The following is a 17218-nucleotide window of genomic DNA, read 5'->3' on the forward strand; positions in this document are numbered from 1 at the left end:
ATATGCTGTAATCCCTCTTTCGAACTGGCGGCACGTGGACTTCCAGTTTATGGCTTGACGTCATCAGCATACCCCTATCCATTGCGTCACATCAGGGGTACGGCGATGACGTCAAGTCATAAACTTGAAGTCCAAATGCCGCCATTTTGAATTTAAAGGGACAGTTCACTATAATTGATATTGTGTTAAGTTGCACGATTTATGTTGTATTTATATAACAAAGCACTGTTGATGTTATAGAATTTATGGGGGTCTACATGTACTTATCAAAATAGATGATGAGTAGCATATATTGATCATCACAAGCAAGGAAGAGTGTTATTGATTGTCACTATTTAAATACGCATTTAGGAGGTTGCAGTTTATACATTAAGCACTATTATATTCATTTCATTGTTGCGCTGCATTTTTCACTATTTTACTTTATGTGTGGGAACACAGTATATGCTAGCTGCACATTTATTAGGAGGCATTTCTATACATTATGACTCTGGCATTTAATCCTGCTGGCCTGGGCACTAGTCCACTTGTTTCTATAGAAGGTGTGGTCTAGTACACAACAGTAGTAAACAATTCAAAATTGCAGTGAACCACATGTAAGCTCTGCTCCCCTAACATGGTAAATTGTTACAATGTTGTTATTATTATTACATTTTTTCAGTTCTGCTTATCCTAGTCACAGGTTGAGAGATAAGTAGGGTATACAGGCTTTTAGAACAGCTGAAAGATGAACATAACCAGATGGTCCAACTTTGCTTAGAAGCTTCCTCTTAGTAGGACATACAGTACCTTTACGCCAGGCCCAAATACCTATTCTTTACTAATTACACTGTTCAACAGGTAAAAAGTTTTGGGCATAAAATTAGCTAATCTTACATAATTTTGGGGTGCTAAAAACGAAAATGACCCTAAAAAATGTTGATTGGCTCTAGTTTCCATGATATATTCACCCATCTAATGACGTAAGCCATTCAAAATTATGATGCAACTTCAGCTGCATATTGCGCAATTGATACTGGTGACCAATAGAAAATTGCATGTATACTGAGATGATGCAATATTAGCCTTTAATTGCATCACTTCACTGCATAAAAGCTGCAGTATCTGTAGCTGATTGTAGTTCAACAGCATCTTTACATTTCGTTTTATGCTTATATAGGCTACTCAGTAATGCCTCGAACTTGTGTGAATAAAGCAGATAATTTCTGCTATATCTGCGGTGAAATAACTTTTATCTCACAAAAAAGGAGGATAACAGGAATGATTAAGAAAGCCTACAACTTGTATTTTGGCTGCAAGATAGGAGACCAGGACAAGAGCTGGGCACCACATATATGCTGCAATTCTTGTGGAACGGCACTGGAGCAATGGTTGAATGGAAAAAAGGCATCTATGCCTTTCGCTGTGCCAATGATTTGGAGAGAGACAACAGATCATGTTAGTAATTGTTACTTTTGTATGGTGCCTCCAATTGTAAAAGGGCTAAATAAGAAGAAAAAGTTATCTGTGCACTATCCAAATATTCCATCGGCAATACGTCCAGTTCCTCATGGAGAGGGGCTACCAATTCCTAAAGCACCAGAATCCTTCGTGGTTGAGTCAAGTGAGGAAGAACCTGAAGCGTGTAGTCACGTGCAGTTGTAAGAGATAGCCCTTTCCTCGAATACAAGAGAAAAGCCAAGAGAAGCAAAACCGACACAAACTGAAGACAAAACTAGTGAGAATCCTAAGTATTAAAATGATTCAACTTAGCTTATGGCTATAATTTTTCTTGGTAATCCTATGCAATATATTATGCCATTTAGGCTTTGTTATGTAGTCAATATCACTTGCTTTATATTTGTGGAAAGACATCTATCTATATAATTATTGTGCGTTATGTAGTCATTACGCCTATAGTAGAAAACTTTCCGTTTACAGAAAAACTAGAGCCAATTGACAAATTTCATTGTTATATTTGAACTCAGAATGTGAAATTCATTAAGAAATGGATCCTTTTGTTTCCAAAACTGGCAAAAAATAAAAATTTGTTGAACAGTGTTATTGGTCACTATCTGCAGCATTGTTTATGGAGGTAGACAAGGTCATAATTCTTTTCTTTTGACTTTGGTTGAATTTGACTTTGAACTTAGACTTTGGAAACCAGTCTTGAAGTGGCAAGACGTGATTCTGCACAAGCCAACAGAGACATTACCTTCCCCTTTGAACATAAGTAGAGCAATTATACCATAAGCATACCTCTGCAGTATCATTTATTACAAAAAGTAAACAGCTCGAATAAGCTTGATGCCTCAAAGGCCTCCTCCTGTAAGATTTTATTGCAAGTTGCAGGTTATAACTTTTTATTGAACCTGCATAAAGCATTATTGAACTAACCTGAGAGTTACACAGCCTTCAAATATTTGTCAGCCAGTCTCATAAATATTCAGAGATATACAAGTCTAGAATCATGCGAGATATTATTTCTTTCTTCAATTTTTTGACTTATTTATTTTTTCGTAGAAGTGAAGCTGACAGTAATTGAGTTTGTAGGGATGAAGGAAAGAAGGAGATGACCATGTACAGTCTGAATGATCATCTCATGGGACATTATAATAATGAATCAGAGAAGGTTGCTGGTCCATATTTACTAAGTTACAGGTAAAGAAAACACTATTGCACACAAACATTTATGTAGTCACACAGACACGCACTTTATTAACATTTATAAATGTGCCAATGTGGTAAAAGCATCTAGTTCTGTCAAAAACCCTTAATTAAATCCTGACATTAAACCTTGCTGAAACATGCAAATCTTTTTTAAAGCAGTAAAATTTGATATCTCCTCCCTCAAATTACAAACTAACCTACCACTGTAAAAACAGCTATTTCAGTCCACTTAAGATGATCAACCCTTCATTTCCTGTCCACCTCCAATGTTTTCTAGGAATGAACAGAAAATCTGCCTATAAGCCATCAGTCTGTTGCAGGTCAAGGCCTTTGGCAATAGGATAAAAGTTGTGTATATAGATTGGTGGGTGGTGTTATATTTACATTTTTCAGGGTCATACAACATGTACAAATTCACATGTAACATATGTTTCTCCCTGGAAAAGGAAAAGTAATTATTTGTTGTTAACCATTTTCAAGTGATTGTTATACCATGTAGCAATGCATACCACTTAAGAAAAAACCTTTGCTTATAGTGGGGAAAATAATTATTTGATCCCTTGCAGATTTTGTAAGTTTGCCCGCTTACAAAGAAATTCAAGGTCTATAATTTTTGTCATAGGTGTATTTTAAATGATAGAGACAGAATGTCAACCAAAAATCCAGAAAAAACACGATACAAATGTTATAAATTGAGTTGCAGTTCAGTGAGTAAAATAAGTATTTGATCCCAAACCAACCAACAATAATTCTGGCTCCCACAGGCTGGCTATGGGCTCATGTGGTACACAGATTAGTTCTATCAAATTAAGAAGTTGCTCCTAATGACAACTCGTTATGTGTATAAAAGACACCTGTCCACAGAATTTCTTTTTTCCATTCAAACCTCGCCACCATGGGCAAATGACCAAAGAGCTGTCTAAGGACATAAGGGACAAGATTGTAGACCTGCACAAGCCTGAAATGGGCTACCATCAGCAAGAAGCTTGGTGAGAAGGAGACAACTGTTGGAGTGATTATTTTCAAAAGGAAGAAATACAAAATAACCAGCAATTTCCCTCGGTCTGGAGCTCCATGCAAGATTTCACCTCATGGGGTAAGGATGATCATGAGAAAAGTGAGGGATCAGCCCAGAACTACATGGGAGCAGCTTGTGAATGCTCTCAAGAAAGACCACAATCACCAAACCATTGATAACCCTATGCGCTGCCATGGATTGAAATCCTGCAGCTCCCGCAAAGACCCCTTCCACAAGAAGGCACATCTACAGGCCCATCTGAAGTTTGCCAATGAACATCTATGTTATTCAGAGGATTGGGAGAAAGTGCTGTGGTCAGTTGAGACCAAAATTGAGCTCTTTGGCATCAACTCGACTCACCATTTTTCGAGGAAGAAAAATGCTGACTATGACCCTAAGAACATCATCCCTACAGTCAAGCACAGAGGTGGACACATTATGGTTTGGGGCTTTTTCTCTGCTAAAGGTAGAGGCCGACTTTGCCGCATTGAGGGGCCAATGGACGGTGCCATGTATTGTAAAATCTTAGATGAGAACCTTCTTTCCCCAGCCAGAACACTGAAGATGGGTTGTGGATTGGTCTTCCAGCATGACAATGACCCAAAAAATACCGCCAACGCTACAAAGGAGTGGCTCAAGAAGAAGCACATTAAGGTCCTGGAGTGGCCTAGAAAGTCTCCAGACCGTAATTCTATAGAAAATTTATGGAGGAAGCTGAAACTTTGAGTTGCCAAGCGACAGCCAAGAAACCTTACGAATTTAGAGAAGATCTGTAAAGAAGAGTGGACCAAAATCCCTCCTGAGATATGACCAAATCTGGTAACCAACTACAAGAAATGTCTTACCTCTGTTCTTGCCAACAGGGGTTTCTAAGTCATGTTTTACTTGGCGATCAAATACTTAAGTCACAATCAGGGACAGGCCCGAAGACCAGTTGCTAAAGCAGTGGAAAGGCTCACACCAAAACCAGCAGGATAGGTACACAGGCAAGTCATGGTGGCGGAGGAGTGGGCTCACCTGAGGTGTGGGGTCTAAGTACTAACCAGTGTTCACCAGAGCTCCTGATAGTGGAGATGGATTTTGCTATGCGTTAGCACCAGGTCGCGGTCCTCAGGATCACCCCACCAGGAGATGAGCAGGCGGAGGTCCAGTAGCATACTAAGCAAGTAGGGATCAAATGGAAGTGTGGTCAGTAAACAAGCCAAGGTCAGTAATGAGCAGTCGCAGGTTGGGATCAGGCAGAAGCTTAGTCGGGAACAAAACAAGGGTCAATAACGAGTGGTAGCAAAATATGGATGACAGCAGAGAAGGCAAGGAGCAAGATACTGGCTGGAGAGCACAATAATCTGGCAAATAGGAAGTGCAGAGACATGGCTTATATCAGGAAGTTCATGGGAGGAGCAAGGGGTTCAAAGTTCATGACAAACAAGGTCAAGGCAGGATCATCCAAATAATTGTCAAGGTGGCTCAGCAAGAAGAAACCTTGACACTCACCGCAGATGGCCAAGGTTCGGCCCCAGGCTCTGACAACTTATTTTACTCACTGAACTCCAACTCCATTTATGACATTTGTATCTTTGTATTTTTCTGGATTTTGGTTGATATTCTGTCTCTATCATTTAAAATACAACTATGATAAAAATGATAGACCCTTCATTTCTTTGTAAGTGGGCAAACTTACAGAATCTGCAGGGGATCAAATAATTAATAATATACCCTTCATTTCTTTTCAAAATCTGGTGCAGCTCTGCATAGAAACACATCATCTTTCAGGTTTTGTTGTCAAAGCTTAATTGAGCAAGCTAACGTTAGAAGCTGATCAGCTACCATGCACAGCTGAGCCAGATTTTACACTCTCCAGTTTTAGTAAATCAACTCCTATGTCTTCTGTGTCAAGTTTTTACAGGAGCCCTGTAGTCGCACATTGAGCTTCTGTTTGGGACGAGGGAGGAAATCCCCATACAGACAGTTATAAAGTTTTGAAAATGAATAGTGATCAGGTTAGACATATCGTACACTAATACTCTTTAGTGCAGTTGTACACCTTCTGTAGTCATTAGATGGTTGCCATTGGATTATCTAATGTTTATGGGTCCCTTTAAAGTGCATAGTTGTTCTCATTTATGCACGGACAATCATTTAACATATAGCTGGTGAAAGATGGGTAGGACCTGTAGAAAAGGGAATCATCACTCATGCTTAGTTAATGCTGCAACACTGACAAGCCACTGATTGTGGTCTACAGTAGAGAACTACCACAATTTCATATTATTATTATTGCAGGTACTTATATAGCGCCATCAATTTATGCAGCACTTTACATATATATACTGTAGTTACATCAGTCCCTAAACCTCCAGGAGCATACAAGCTAAGGTCCCTAACTCTCGTTCATACATACACATACCAGGGCCAATTTAGACAGGATCCAAATAACCTGCCAGCATGTCTTTGGAGTGTGGGAGGAAACCCATGCAGGCACAGGGAGAACATGCAAACTCCAGGTGGGTGGTGCTGTGGTTGGGGTAAAAACCAAAAACCCTAGTGCTACCAGGCAGAAGTGCTAACCATTTAACCACTGTGCTGTATATTCTATCTGGAGAATATCTCACCTAGTCCAGATCACCACAACTTTTTCATATCTGTATTTTATCTGGAAAATATCCTACCTACTACATTGAACCACAGCTTTTCCATTTGAACACTTTTTTTCTGAATAATGTCTTGCCTACCACAAAGCACCACATATTTTCCATAGCTGCAAGCTATCTAAAAGACATCCTGCCTACTATCTAGAGTCAATGCCTTTTTATCCATACTCCTTTTTGGAAAATGTCCTACCCACTACAGAGCACCACAGCCTTTTCCATATCCACATTTTATCTGACTCTCATGTAGCATTGGACTTGGCATTATGCAGCATTCATCAAATGGGAGGTCAGTTACAGCTCAGGAAACCCTAGGGTTTCATGGAGCCCTGGTTGAGAATGCTTCAGCTACTGGCCATGAAAAATGGCATAAAAAATCTTCTGCTTCTATAGACTTCAATTGGGTTTGGGCGCAATATTTAAGATGCACAGATTTCCCTCTGCTCACTCATCCCTATAGGTAGTTTATTTTCAGAACATGTTTGAACAGTAACTCCCTTTTGATAAGAAAAAAAAAAATTCCCTTCTGAGTGATCTGTGTACATTGCAAGGATTTTAACAAACTTTCTTACATAATTCTACCTTTTGTTATGCTGAAGAAGTAGATGTTTGTTTGTATGTGTCCATGTGCTGAGTGATTTTATAATTATCAAACAGCTTCTGCACCTGCAGAGCTCTACTTCAGATGTATTTCCCTTTGGGAGTATCGTGCCACAAAGGATATTTTATTGCAGGGAATTCCCAAAATCAGACTTGTCTTAGTGCAGACTTCTGGGGAAATAAATGAACCATCTGTGTACAGAACACCTCCAGGTAGCCAAATTACATTGTATTTTATAGAAAATTAGCTCTGCAGATTCAAAAGGAAATGTAATTTTTAATAACATTCAATTACAATATGAATTGTGTCACAATTGTTTACATTATATTTTTTTTTTATTTGCTATTTTTTTTTCCCACAAAAGTGAGGTTACCCTTTAAACCATTCAACCTCATTTGCCCACATAGGTCCACATTTATATACAAAAAAACACTTCCTTTTGGACCACAGCTCTTACTTTTCATTGTGCATTCACGTCAAACAGAAACGCATATTCTCCTTGAGTCATCAGGCTCATTATCCAGGAATATAATAATGAATGGCAGCCTTTTCTGACTGAAGGAACTTTCAAGCTTTGCAGTAATGTTCCTCACGGGTGACTCACTACATTAGTGGGCAGTAGATGGCCTCATCCCTGACTGTAAATGTCTGTCCTATCTAATCTACACATGTAGAAAGATTTGTAAATATTTCAAAGGTCCCACTAATATTATATATTCTATATTAGCTTAAACATATTTCATTTTAGTTTTTAGAGTGTGGAAAGGTAAAAAAAACCTGTCAATTGGGGAACATAGGATTAAAGGCCTATGGGTTTACAGCTACTTATGTTCATTATATATCTCAATAAATAATGCATAAAAAATAAGGAAAAAAAGAATAATTAAGCCAAAAACAACACCAACTGTGTTAAAATATCAGCGGGTCTCTGTTTAAACGAATACATTATTGATGCATTGTTGCTTAAAGTGGAACTAAACCCCTCAAATACTCAAATTTTGGGTTCCTGAGTACTCTATCCTAAACTTGCTTCATCTCAGTGTCTGGTTATCCCAAAAGTTATATCCAGTATTTGAAGTGAGTAGCGTACATTCTTTAAGAATGTCCACAAACAATTATAATATAACCATACTATCATGTATTATGTTAGCATGAACTAGCATATGACGAGATGTCCCAAGCAAAGTAACCATTGTGTACAAAACGTGTATATAAGTCCAAAATGCCACATTAAAAAAAGGCGTAAATTCAGAGGGACCTCTTCCATTGTGATTTGTGCGCACACGGACTGGAGCACATAACCGTGATTCGTTTAGTGAACTTTGAAAAACTTGGTTCATCCATCAATTACACCAATGTCCATTCCCGAAGGTTAATGTCTTTTATATTCAGTTTTATATCAAATAAATTTGAACCAATGCCACGTGCAATTAACTAGCTGCTATGGTGACAATGGTACTTAAGATTCAACTGGGAAAAAGCTAATGGCTTGATTGCTGTCTTATATCTGGCTCAACAGGAAATCTACCTATAGTGGAGTTACATTTTACCATTCACATGCCACTACATCTAGAACCCATGACTAGAAGAGTAGTGAAAACTCGCAATTTGTTAGTAGGTGACCCCTTGGATGCAGCTTAGATGCAGCTGCTCAGCCATGGAAACCCATTCTATGAAGCTCTCTATGCACTGCTATTGTGCTAATCTGAAGGCCACATGAAGTTTGGAGGTCTTTAGCTATTGACTCTGCAGACAGTTGGCGACTTCTGCGCACTGTGTGCTTCAGCATGTGTTGACCCCATTGTCTTTTTACGTGACCTACCACTTTGTGGCTTAGTTGCTGTTGCTCCCAGTTGCTTCCACTTTGTTATAATACCACTAACAGTTGACGGTGGAATATTTAGTAGCAAGGAAATTTCATGGATGGACTTATTGGTCAGGTGGCAACCTATCATGGTACCACGCTTGAATTCACTGAGCTCCTTAGAGCGACCCATTCTTTCACAAATGATTGTAGAAGCAGTTTGCATGCCTAGGAGCTTAATTTTATACACCTGTGTCCATGGAGGTGATTGGAACACCTGAATCCAATGATTTGGAGGGGTGTCCCAATACTTTTGGCAAAATAGTGTATCTAGGTAAAAAAGCACCTTTATAAAATAGGAAATGAGCAATAGCATACCTTTCCTACGGTTAATTTAAATGAACTAAACTTTGTTGAGTAAACTGGTGTTACAATTAACATACAGAATAAGGAGGCAGCTAGAGATTTCTTTTTATAAAATTGCACACACATAAGTACTGCAGTAGCATTAAGGGCTGCAATAAGTGTCCCTTTTAAGCTCACCTCACCATGACTATTTTTCATGACTGAGAACTATTCACAAAATAGCTGTAATCACTCCTACTTTCCTTTCTTTTTTTTTTTTCTTGAAATACCATTAACGAGGCCTAATAGCCATCACAATTTAGGGAATGTCCCCCATAATACATTTCCAAGTAACGCAGCAATGCTTGAAGACTTTCTGAGATCTAATAAGTAGCAAAAGCCCTTCAGAACACTATCTAACTGTGACTAAGTAAAGGATTTCTGCACACAAAATTGTTTTCCTGCTTGAAGACAAAGTTTTCACTTATAACTCTACTATGGGAAAATGAAAAGATTTTTTTTTTGTTAAGATTGTATTTATTATGATTACACAGATGTGAAATTCAATAAAGAAAAATTTAAACCTTTACTGCAGTGTGTAATAAGAGAAATGTATTCAAAGTAGGGATGTAATTTGGGTAAGGCAGCAGGGGAAGCTACTTAGGGAACAGAGTGGGGGAGTACTGGAACATAAAAGAAAAGTGAATATTTAAAAGTGCCTTTTGAGTTTTTTTATGAGGCTGGAAAGTGAAGTTGGAACTATTTGTATCAGAACTGACATGCAAAGAGCTAAGAGGTAGATTGTGGGATGGACATTGTAACTAATTCAGTTCCCCCAGGGCAAAAGGAGGTTAAAGAGCTTTGTAATGCTGGTAATCAGATATTGGAGAGGAAAAATTGTATGTTCCAATACCATGACGTTTCTTTAAAAAAGCAAGTGCAAACCTCATGTTTAACAAATAGCTTAAATAGTTGGACCCAAAGAGAAGTCTGATCTGGTGAAATTACTAGTCTTGAGAGACCACTTATAGTTTAATATATCAAAGAAGAGGAAGTCATATAACCAGTGATGCAATGGGGTTTATTTACTAAAGCTTGAGAGTCCAAAATCAGACTCCCTTCTGCATAGAAACCAATCAGCTTCTAACCTCAGCTTGTTCAATGAAGCTTTGGCAATGAAACCTGGAAGCTGATTGGTTTCTATGCAGAAGTGAGTCTGATTTTGGACTCTCCAGCTTTAGTAAATAAACCCCAATGTGTCGTGGGGAGCCAATGATGTCCCTTCCAGTTGGACACAAAACCGGAAGTGTAGTGAGAGGCATTTTTCTATGTATAATACATTGCCCTTTGATATTTTAAACTTGTGAGTTGAATAATTTACTAGTATTAAAAGTCTGAAAGTTATGGTGTTGAGCTATGAGCAGTCTTTATTCTATGTTTGAGTGACATCTCTGATTGGTGGATGGATGGTCCGGTCCCTTAAAGGGACCCTGCACGTGAAGTAGGCATAAGAGCCAGGAGATGGAATTGTAAGGCTTAGAGATAAAAAGTGCTTTAGACCTGTATGGTATATGGGTCTAGGAATAAGGTGATAATTTAGGATAGGAATCATTTTACTAAGAGTTGAAGCACACGGCATGATTTAAAGTGGTGGCACCGCAACACATTATTACACATGTTGTGAATATATGTTTTTTGACAACGGAGTCAAGCTTGAATTGGTGAAATTACATGGACTCTGACATGGCCACATAGCACTATTAAAGCGGAACTTCACTCTCTGAATCAACGTAGACTCGTTTTAATCCTTATGCTGCTAGCATTAGTAATTGGATAGGAAAGTATATCATATATACTTGTTTTAACCTTTTTTTATACATTTGTTCAGTTACTTCCTGGTTCCCATGGCAAATGATGTCATATGTCCCAGCAGTCTTCAGAAGGGGAGGGAAGGTTCTCAGCTCAGCCAGTGCCTGAACTAAGGGATGATTGATTCCAGGAAGTAAATGATGCATAATTCATCTGCTCTTACTCAAGATGGCCACTGGCAGAAATGCTTGGGGGTGTTTTTCAAGGTGATTTCTCAGCAAAATAAAGCATGGATGGATGGCTGAATTTGCTTTGAATATTAACAACAAATTAAATAGTTTTTTGGGTTTTTGGTGCTCAGATGCAGTGCAGTTCCACTTTAATGTTGGATGTGCACCAGTAAATGCACAATATATTTGTTTTGGTATATCATTGTTTATTCACAAACATCTTTTTTCCTTTTTTGGGTGAAAAACATGGAATTGTAATGTATATGTGTAGATACATTTATATGTATACACATAGGCATAATCACTAACACCTGTAAATATAGGTGTTTTTAATTTAAATTTTTCTTATGTTAAAGGAGCAGCACATAACTATATTATTAACATATTTTTAGCATGTGTGGGAACACAGCTGAGTGGTTGCAGCTGCTCTATACACATTTACTAATAGTGGGCATCATTAAGGTGTGGCAGCGCTGGAGTTTTTTACTCATATAATATTCAGATAACAACTTTGAGTCTTCAGGTGGAACAGCAGTACAGATAGCCCAATGGGGACACACACCCTCCTTCCTCCTCCTCCTCCTCTTTTTCAAAAGATCTTCACTGATTATATTGCTTGTAACACAACCTGTGAATGGGGGAGAGTCTGATCAGTCAAAAAAATCGAGCACTTATCTGCATGCTTACCTCCTAAGCATAAATTCTCCCTCCTCCCAGTTCAACCCCTCCTTGCTGATATCTCCCCTCCCAGAACAGATATTTGCCCACCTATCCCCCCTCCCAGCTCAAATCATCTCTCTCTCCAAATCCCCCCCCCCCGCAAACAAAAAAAAAAACACCCCCCCCTAGCACAAATCACTACTCCTGTCAGCAAGGCAGGAACTCTCCTTGAGGTTCCCCCCACCTCACAACTAACCACAGCGCACTCCTGCCCTCCCCTTGTCCCGGCCCAAATTGGTAGTGACCAAGTACGATAAATGTAAATAAACCTGTAAAAATAGCTGCTAATGTATAATTAGTCATCAAAGTTTACCAGGAGTTTTTTTAATGATGAAAGGATAAACAAAAGAAAATGTCAATGTCTTTAATTTTTCAGATATTTATTTTACAATAGTTTTTTTTAAGATTTTTCAAGTTACAAACATTGCAAAAGACAAATGTCATGTTATCACCGAAGATGTCGAATAGAAAGAACAAAAGAACACTTGGGTTAACAAACAGCAGACATACCATAGGCAACTTAAGAATCTGTGTGAAAACAATTGGGTAATCTAAGCAAAAAAATTCCAGCATTAAGTCCACCAGGTATAGGAAAGTCAGTGGTCATAGCCACATAAATCACACAGAAATGGCATATGTTGTAGAACAAGTAAACAGTTGGCTCAACTAACCCCAGAAAACGGGGTAGTAAAAAGGGACAGTAAAAAGTAAGAAAAGGAAGTAAATAGGAACAAGGAAAGAAGAGGGTCAAGTCAAGGCATGGAAATGTATTGAATCCATGGGTCCCATGTTGTATCATATTTGTCCGTATTGCTGTGTAGAATACAGGTGAGTCTGTCGTTAATCATGATCCAATTCATTTTATTCTTTTCCATATATTTAAAAAGGTATACTTAGCTGAATTTGTTGCAGAAATTCTAGTCTTTTCAATTAGAAATTAGGTATGCATGAAGCAATAGGCTGCTTATACCCATACAGCAAATGTGTACTAAAAGTAAAATAATACAATATTTGTACAGTTAAAGGAGAGCAATGGTCTAATAAGACCACCATCCCCATTTCCCCCAGTCACTCTGATCAGCCTGTTCCCCTAAAAGCAAAAAGATAATAGAATATGTAAAATACTCCACTGCATAAATAGCTTTTTAAGCAACATGCATTGTGCTGCTGTGCAAAACCATGCTTTAATAAAATGAAACAACTACTTACAAGGATAACATTTTTAACGGCATCAATTGTAATCAGCAGTCAGTGCCTTGGCAGGCATGATGACATCACCGCTGTAGCTCTACCAGATGCGTTTCGTCTTATGGAAAGTTACCACTGGGGTAAGACTGACTGCTGAATAAGATTGATAACGTTTACATTTTTATCCTTGTATGCAGTCATCTACTACTTCGGCATCTATCCATCAATCCATTTTGGGCTTTTCACCTAAACCATGGATAGACCTCCTATAATGTGGGATCTAACAGTCTAGTAAGCAGTTTGCATTCAATGGTGTTCACAAGTGGTAAAGAATTTGCAATACGTTTTTTTTGGTTGTTTTGGTTTTATGTTTTTTATGAACTTTGTTATTTATTCAGTAGTTTGTTGTAGAACACATGCTTTATGAAGTATTTTGTTTATATATAAATGTAATTATTTATTCCTTTAATGCACATGTACTTTGGTATGCATGGCAGCGCAGCGCACATTGATTAAGTATTTTGTACATTTTGATGTGGAGATATAGCGAGTGCAGCTGCTCTTTTTCTGATATTTTGGTTGAATCACTAATTCGTGGTTTGATACACTAGCGCATACTTTTTCTGTTGTGTTAATTCTATAAATATCTTCTTCAAGATCCAATGGTGGTTAGTCCAGTAGCCCAAAGGGGAAGGATCAGAATTTTGGCAGAGTCCCTGTTTAACTAATCCTCCCCTCCATCACAGATAACATGATCATTGTTAGGCTTTGGTCATGTGATTTCCTGCCATAGGATCCTAGAGTAGAGGTTTATTACTTATGTAAATTTTTAAAAGAATAGATTGTGTAAGGTAGCATAGGGTATTTTTTTTATTTAATTTCAATTTGTCTGGATGTATGGAAATACAATAGCTGACCTTTTTTTTTTGTTTTTCTTTTTTTTTTAACTTTTCAGGTCTGCATACTGTCTCAAATCAGTGACTCAGAAAGTATTACAGTTAGTGGGCCAACATCTAGCATTTTAAGAATGAGGTCTACAATGACAGTTGACACAAAATTAGATGATTACCATATAGTGTGCCTATATCCAAAAATTTGGAACTCATTAGCTGTACATATACAATACAATGTAGTCATTACAGTGGCTAAGCAGTTATGCTTTACTTGCATAAATGAGGTCCAAGGCTTCGTTTTCTTCCAGAAACATCCAGTGTTGAATGTTGTCTGCATGTTTTATGAGCTTCATATTGGTTGTTTCCTCTAATACAGCCCAATGTATGTGCATGATAGAAATTGCAGAAGTTTGAAAACTTTAGATAATATTGTTGGATTGCATTGTTGGAATAGCAGTAGTTTTTTTATTAAGTTCATTTGCAAACACTTAAACACTAGAACTTTGTTTATACAAAGTAAAAACCACTATTGCAAAAAGGAAAGAAAAAGGAGAAAACAAAAGATAATGACATCACTACAAAATGAAGAAGATAAAGCTGTTTTTATCTTTAATAACTTTAACTGACTTTTGAAACTGTGTCCGGTCTCAACAACCTCTTCTTTTTACAATGATTAGTTTGAAAGCAAATTGAAGAACATTGCATATTCTCACTCTTTCATGTGGAGATGTTTTTATTTTATACTCACAGTGGTTATTTAGGTTTAGATTTGTGCTTTGATTTACTTTTTAGTCTTTTATTGAGTTCAGATGGTGATTCAATTATTTTTTCCCTTTCAGAAGAGTTTCCTGGGCTGCACCACTTTCAAAGTGAAGGATCTAGTCAAAGCAAAGGAACAGCCCCTGTCTCTAAATCTCAAGTAGGTTTTTGCATTCATACATTTCTGCATGTGGTCCAAAACATGATTTTTATTGTCTCTATTGTTTTTCTAGAGTATAGATTTTTGGAGTTTTAACTAGTAAATCTGAGCTGACACATTTTGTAGATAACTAAAAACTTTCAGTGGACTGCATGAGTTAGTCAATACTGTTTTGGCTTTATTTAGTGCAGAATAAAAAAAATAAGGCATGTTATAAGGGTATGCTAGAATATAATTACTATGTATATAAACAAAACATTTAAATATTTTCTTTGATGTGAAATCACATTTGAAATCATATTTTCTGCAGAAATAAGACTAGCTCCGTAATCAGTTGATTGTGTAAGGGTTGACTTCCTAAATTGTGTTTTCTTGGTATGCAGCAGAACTTTCTGTAAATGACTTGTAATCATTTTTTTATTTCATATGAGATACTTTTCTGGAAATGCAGTATATTGCAAATGTCCATTCACATTACTTGTGATTTTTTGATTTTGCTTCTGGTCTAACAGTGCCAACATAAAAATGGTATGTTCAATGGCTTGGGCTATGTTTAAAAGCTACCTTCCACATTTAGGGTATAACATGGTGCAAACCAGACCCTCCCACCCCCGAACTGCCTCATGACATTGTGTGGGGATTCTCCTCCCCTGCTGTAGCTGTCACTTTTGAAAATTTCCTGGGGGGCTCTATTCACACCAGCAGGCACACATTATCCTGCCCAAAAAGCATAAATGCTGGTGTGAGCTGTACATGTGTGTTTCAGTGCATTGTTATTGTAATTCCATTTTTTTTGGCACATTGTAACATGCTTTGTGATAAAATGTATGCCTGCATCATTTGATTTCAACACCCCGATTCAAATGTTACCACAACACATGCTATAGGTGTGAAGCTGTAAGTAAAAAAACTACTACTAGATGTACAATCATCATTTTATTTTACCAGTGCTGTGCTTTCAGAAAATGTACAGTTTTGGGGGTATTTTACAAACTTTCAAAGCGAAGTATAAAAATAGTTAAACATTTAAAAAAAAAAAAGGAAAATAAAAAATGGAAAAATGGTTTGGCCACCTGAAGTTGAAAGTGGAAAGCAGGTCTTGGCAGTGAAAGCGCTAAAGGACATCCATAAAAAGTTGTTGTGTACCATGGCTGAAATGAACAGTTCAAAATAACTCATATATTACACTGATCACGATTGTTCCCAAGGATTATACATCACTATATCGATTTAACTATCTTAGCCTTGTCCAAACCCAGCCCTAAAGATTTAGGAAATTCTTTAACTTTTAAGAACAGACCAGACTAGCTCTTTGTTAACATGAAAATAACTGCTAAACCAATAATATTGTAATTCATAAAGTTTTAATTTGTTTCAATCACAAATAAAAGACAACACATAGTAGACACATTAATCAGAAGCATGTTCATTTCCATTGCCATCAATCACTATTGGCTTACCTCTTGCTGTAAAATCAAGGCATTTTTGTGCAAGTGACTGTTAAGGAAGTGCAGCACCTTAAAGTATATCAAACACCCAAGCCAAGTGATTTGGAATTGTGATGTAAACATTTACCTAGTTGGTTTCTCCAATGGCTGCAAAAAATGAAGGTTTCACTGGCTTTTCATGAATTGACCGTATCATTTGCCATTTTGATTTCTTTGTTTCTATGAATCTTAAAGTGATTCTAAAGGTTGTAATTTAAAAAAATAAACATGTTCTACTTGCCTGCTCTGTGCAATGGTATTTATGAAGAAGCAGCATTTTCAACTTAGGAAAAGACGACAAACACCGAAAAGTTGCACCAGATTTTGCACTTTAGTCAATATACCCCTATGTGTTTGTTTTTTAGGTTCTAGTGCAGTGGTCTCCAAACTGTAGCTCTTTAACTGGTTTTTGGGACAGTATTCCTCTTACTGATATGATGCATTACTGATATAGTGTCATACTGACACCAACAATGAGGCACTATACCTCTGACTGACACCAACAGTGGGGCATAATTCCTTCCATTGCTCCACAAAATAGGGTACTATTCCGCCCACTGTCATGAACAGGTGGGCACTCTTCTTCCCACTGAAACCAACAATGGGGCCCCATTCCTCCCACTGACTCCAACAGTAAGGCACTATTCTTCCCTCTGACACCAATGATTGGGTACTATTCCTCCCACTAATCAGTGTTTCTCAACAATGGTTCCTCCAGAGGTTGCTAGGGGTTCTCTGAGCAGTGGGCAATTTCTGCCCCAGATAAGCTCCCACTGACTGATAGTACCCTATTTTTGGGGTCAATGGGAGGAATTATCACATTAAAGTATTGTGAGTTGTAGATATAGTAATTACTAGGAGGGCTTTCCTTTAAAGGGGAAAATTATTTCAATGGTCCCTTTGTTTT

At 37.6% G+C, this 17218-nt stretch overlaps 1 protein-coding gene across 5 annotated transcripts in view; it reads left to right on the top strand.

Moving 5' to 3' along the window:
- Positions 1–17218, top strand: part of INPP4B (inositol polyphosphate-4-phosphatase type II B) — an 823047-nt gene that overhangs the window by 446750 nt on the left and 359079 nt on the right. For all 5 annotated transcript variants that reach the window (XM_089693869.1, XM_089693867.1, XM_089693868.1 and 2 more), the window contains one exon: positions 14745–14824. In XM_089693869.1, coding sequence (XP_089549995.1) covers positions 14745–14824 — 80 coding nt within the window. The remainder of the gene's footprint in view (positions 1–14744; positions 14825–17218) is intronic.

The sequence above is a fragment of the Staurois parvus genome, unplaced genomic scaffold (genome assembly GCF_062004578.1).
Source record: "Staurois parvus isolate SC_StPar_1 unplaced genomic scaffold, SC_StPar_1.0 ptg000639l, whole genome shotgun sequence".
Taxonomy (NCBI): Eukaryota; Metazoa; Chordata; class Amphibia; order Anura; family Ranidae; genus Staurois; species Staurois parvus.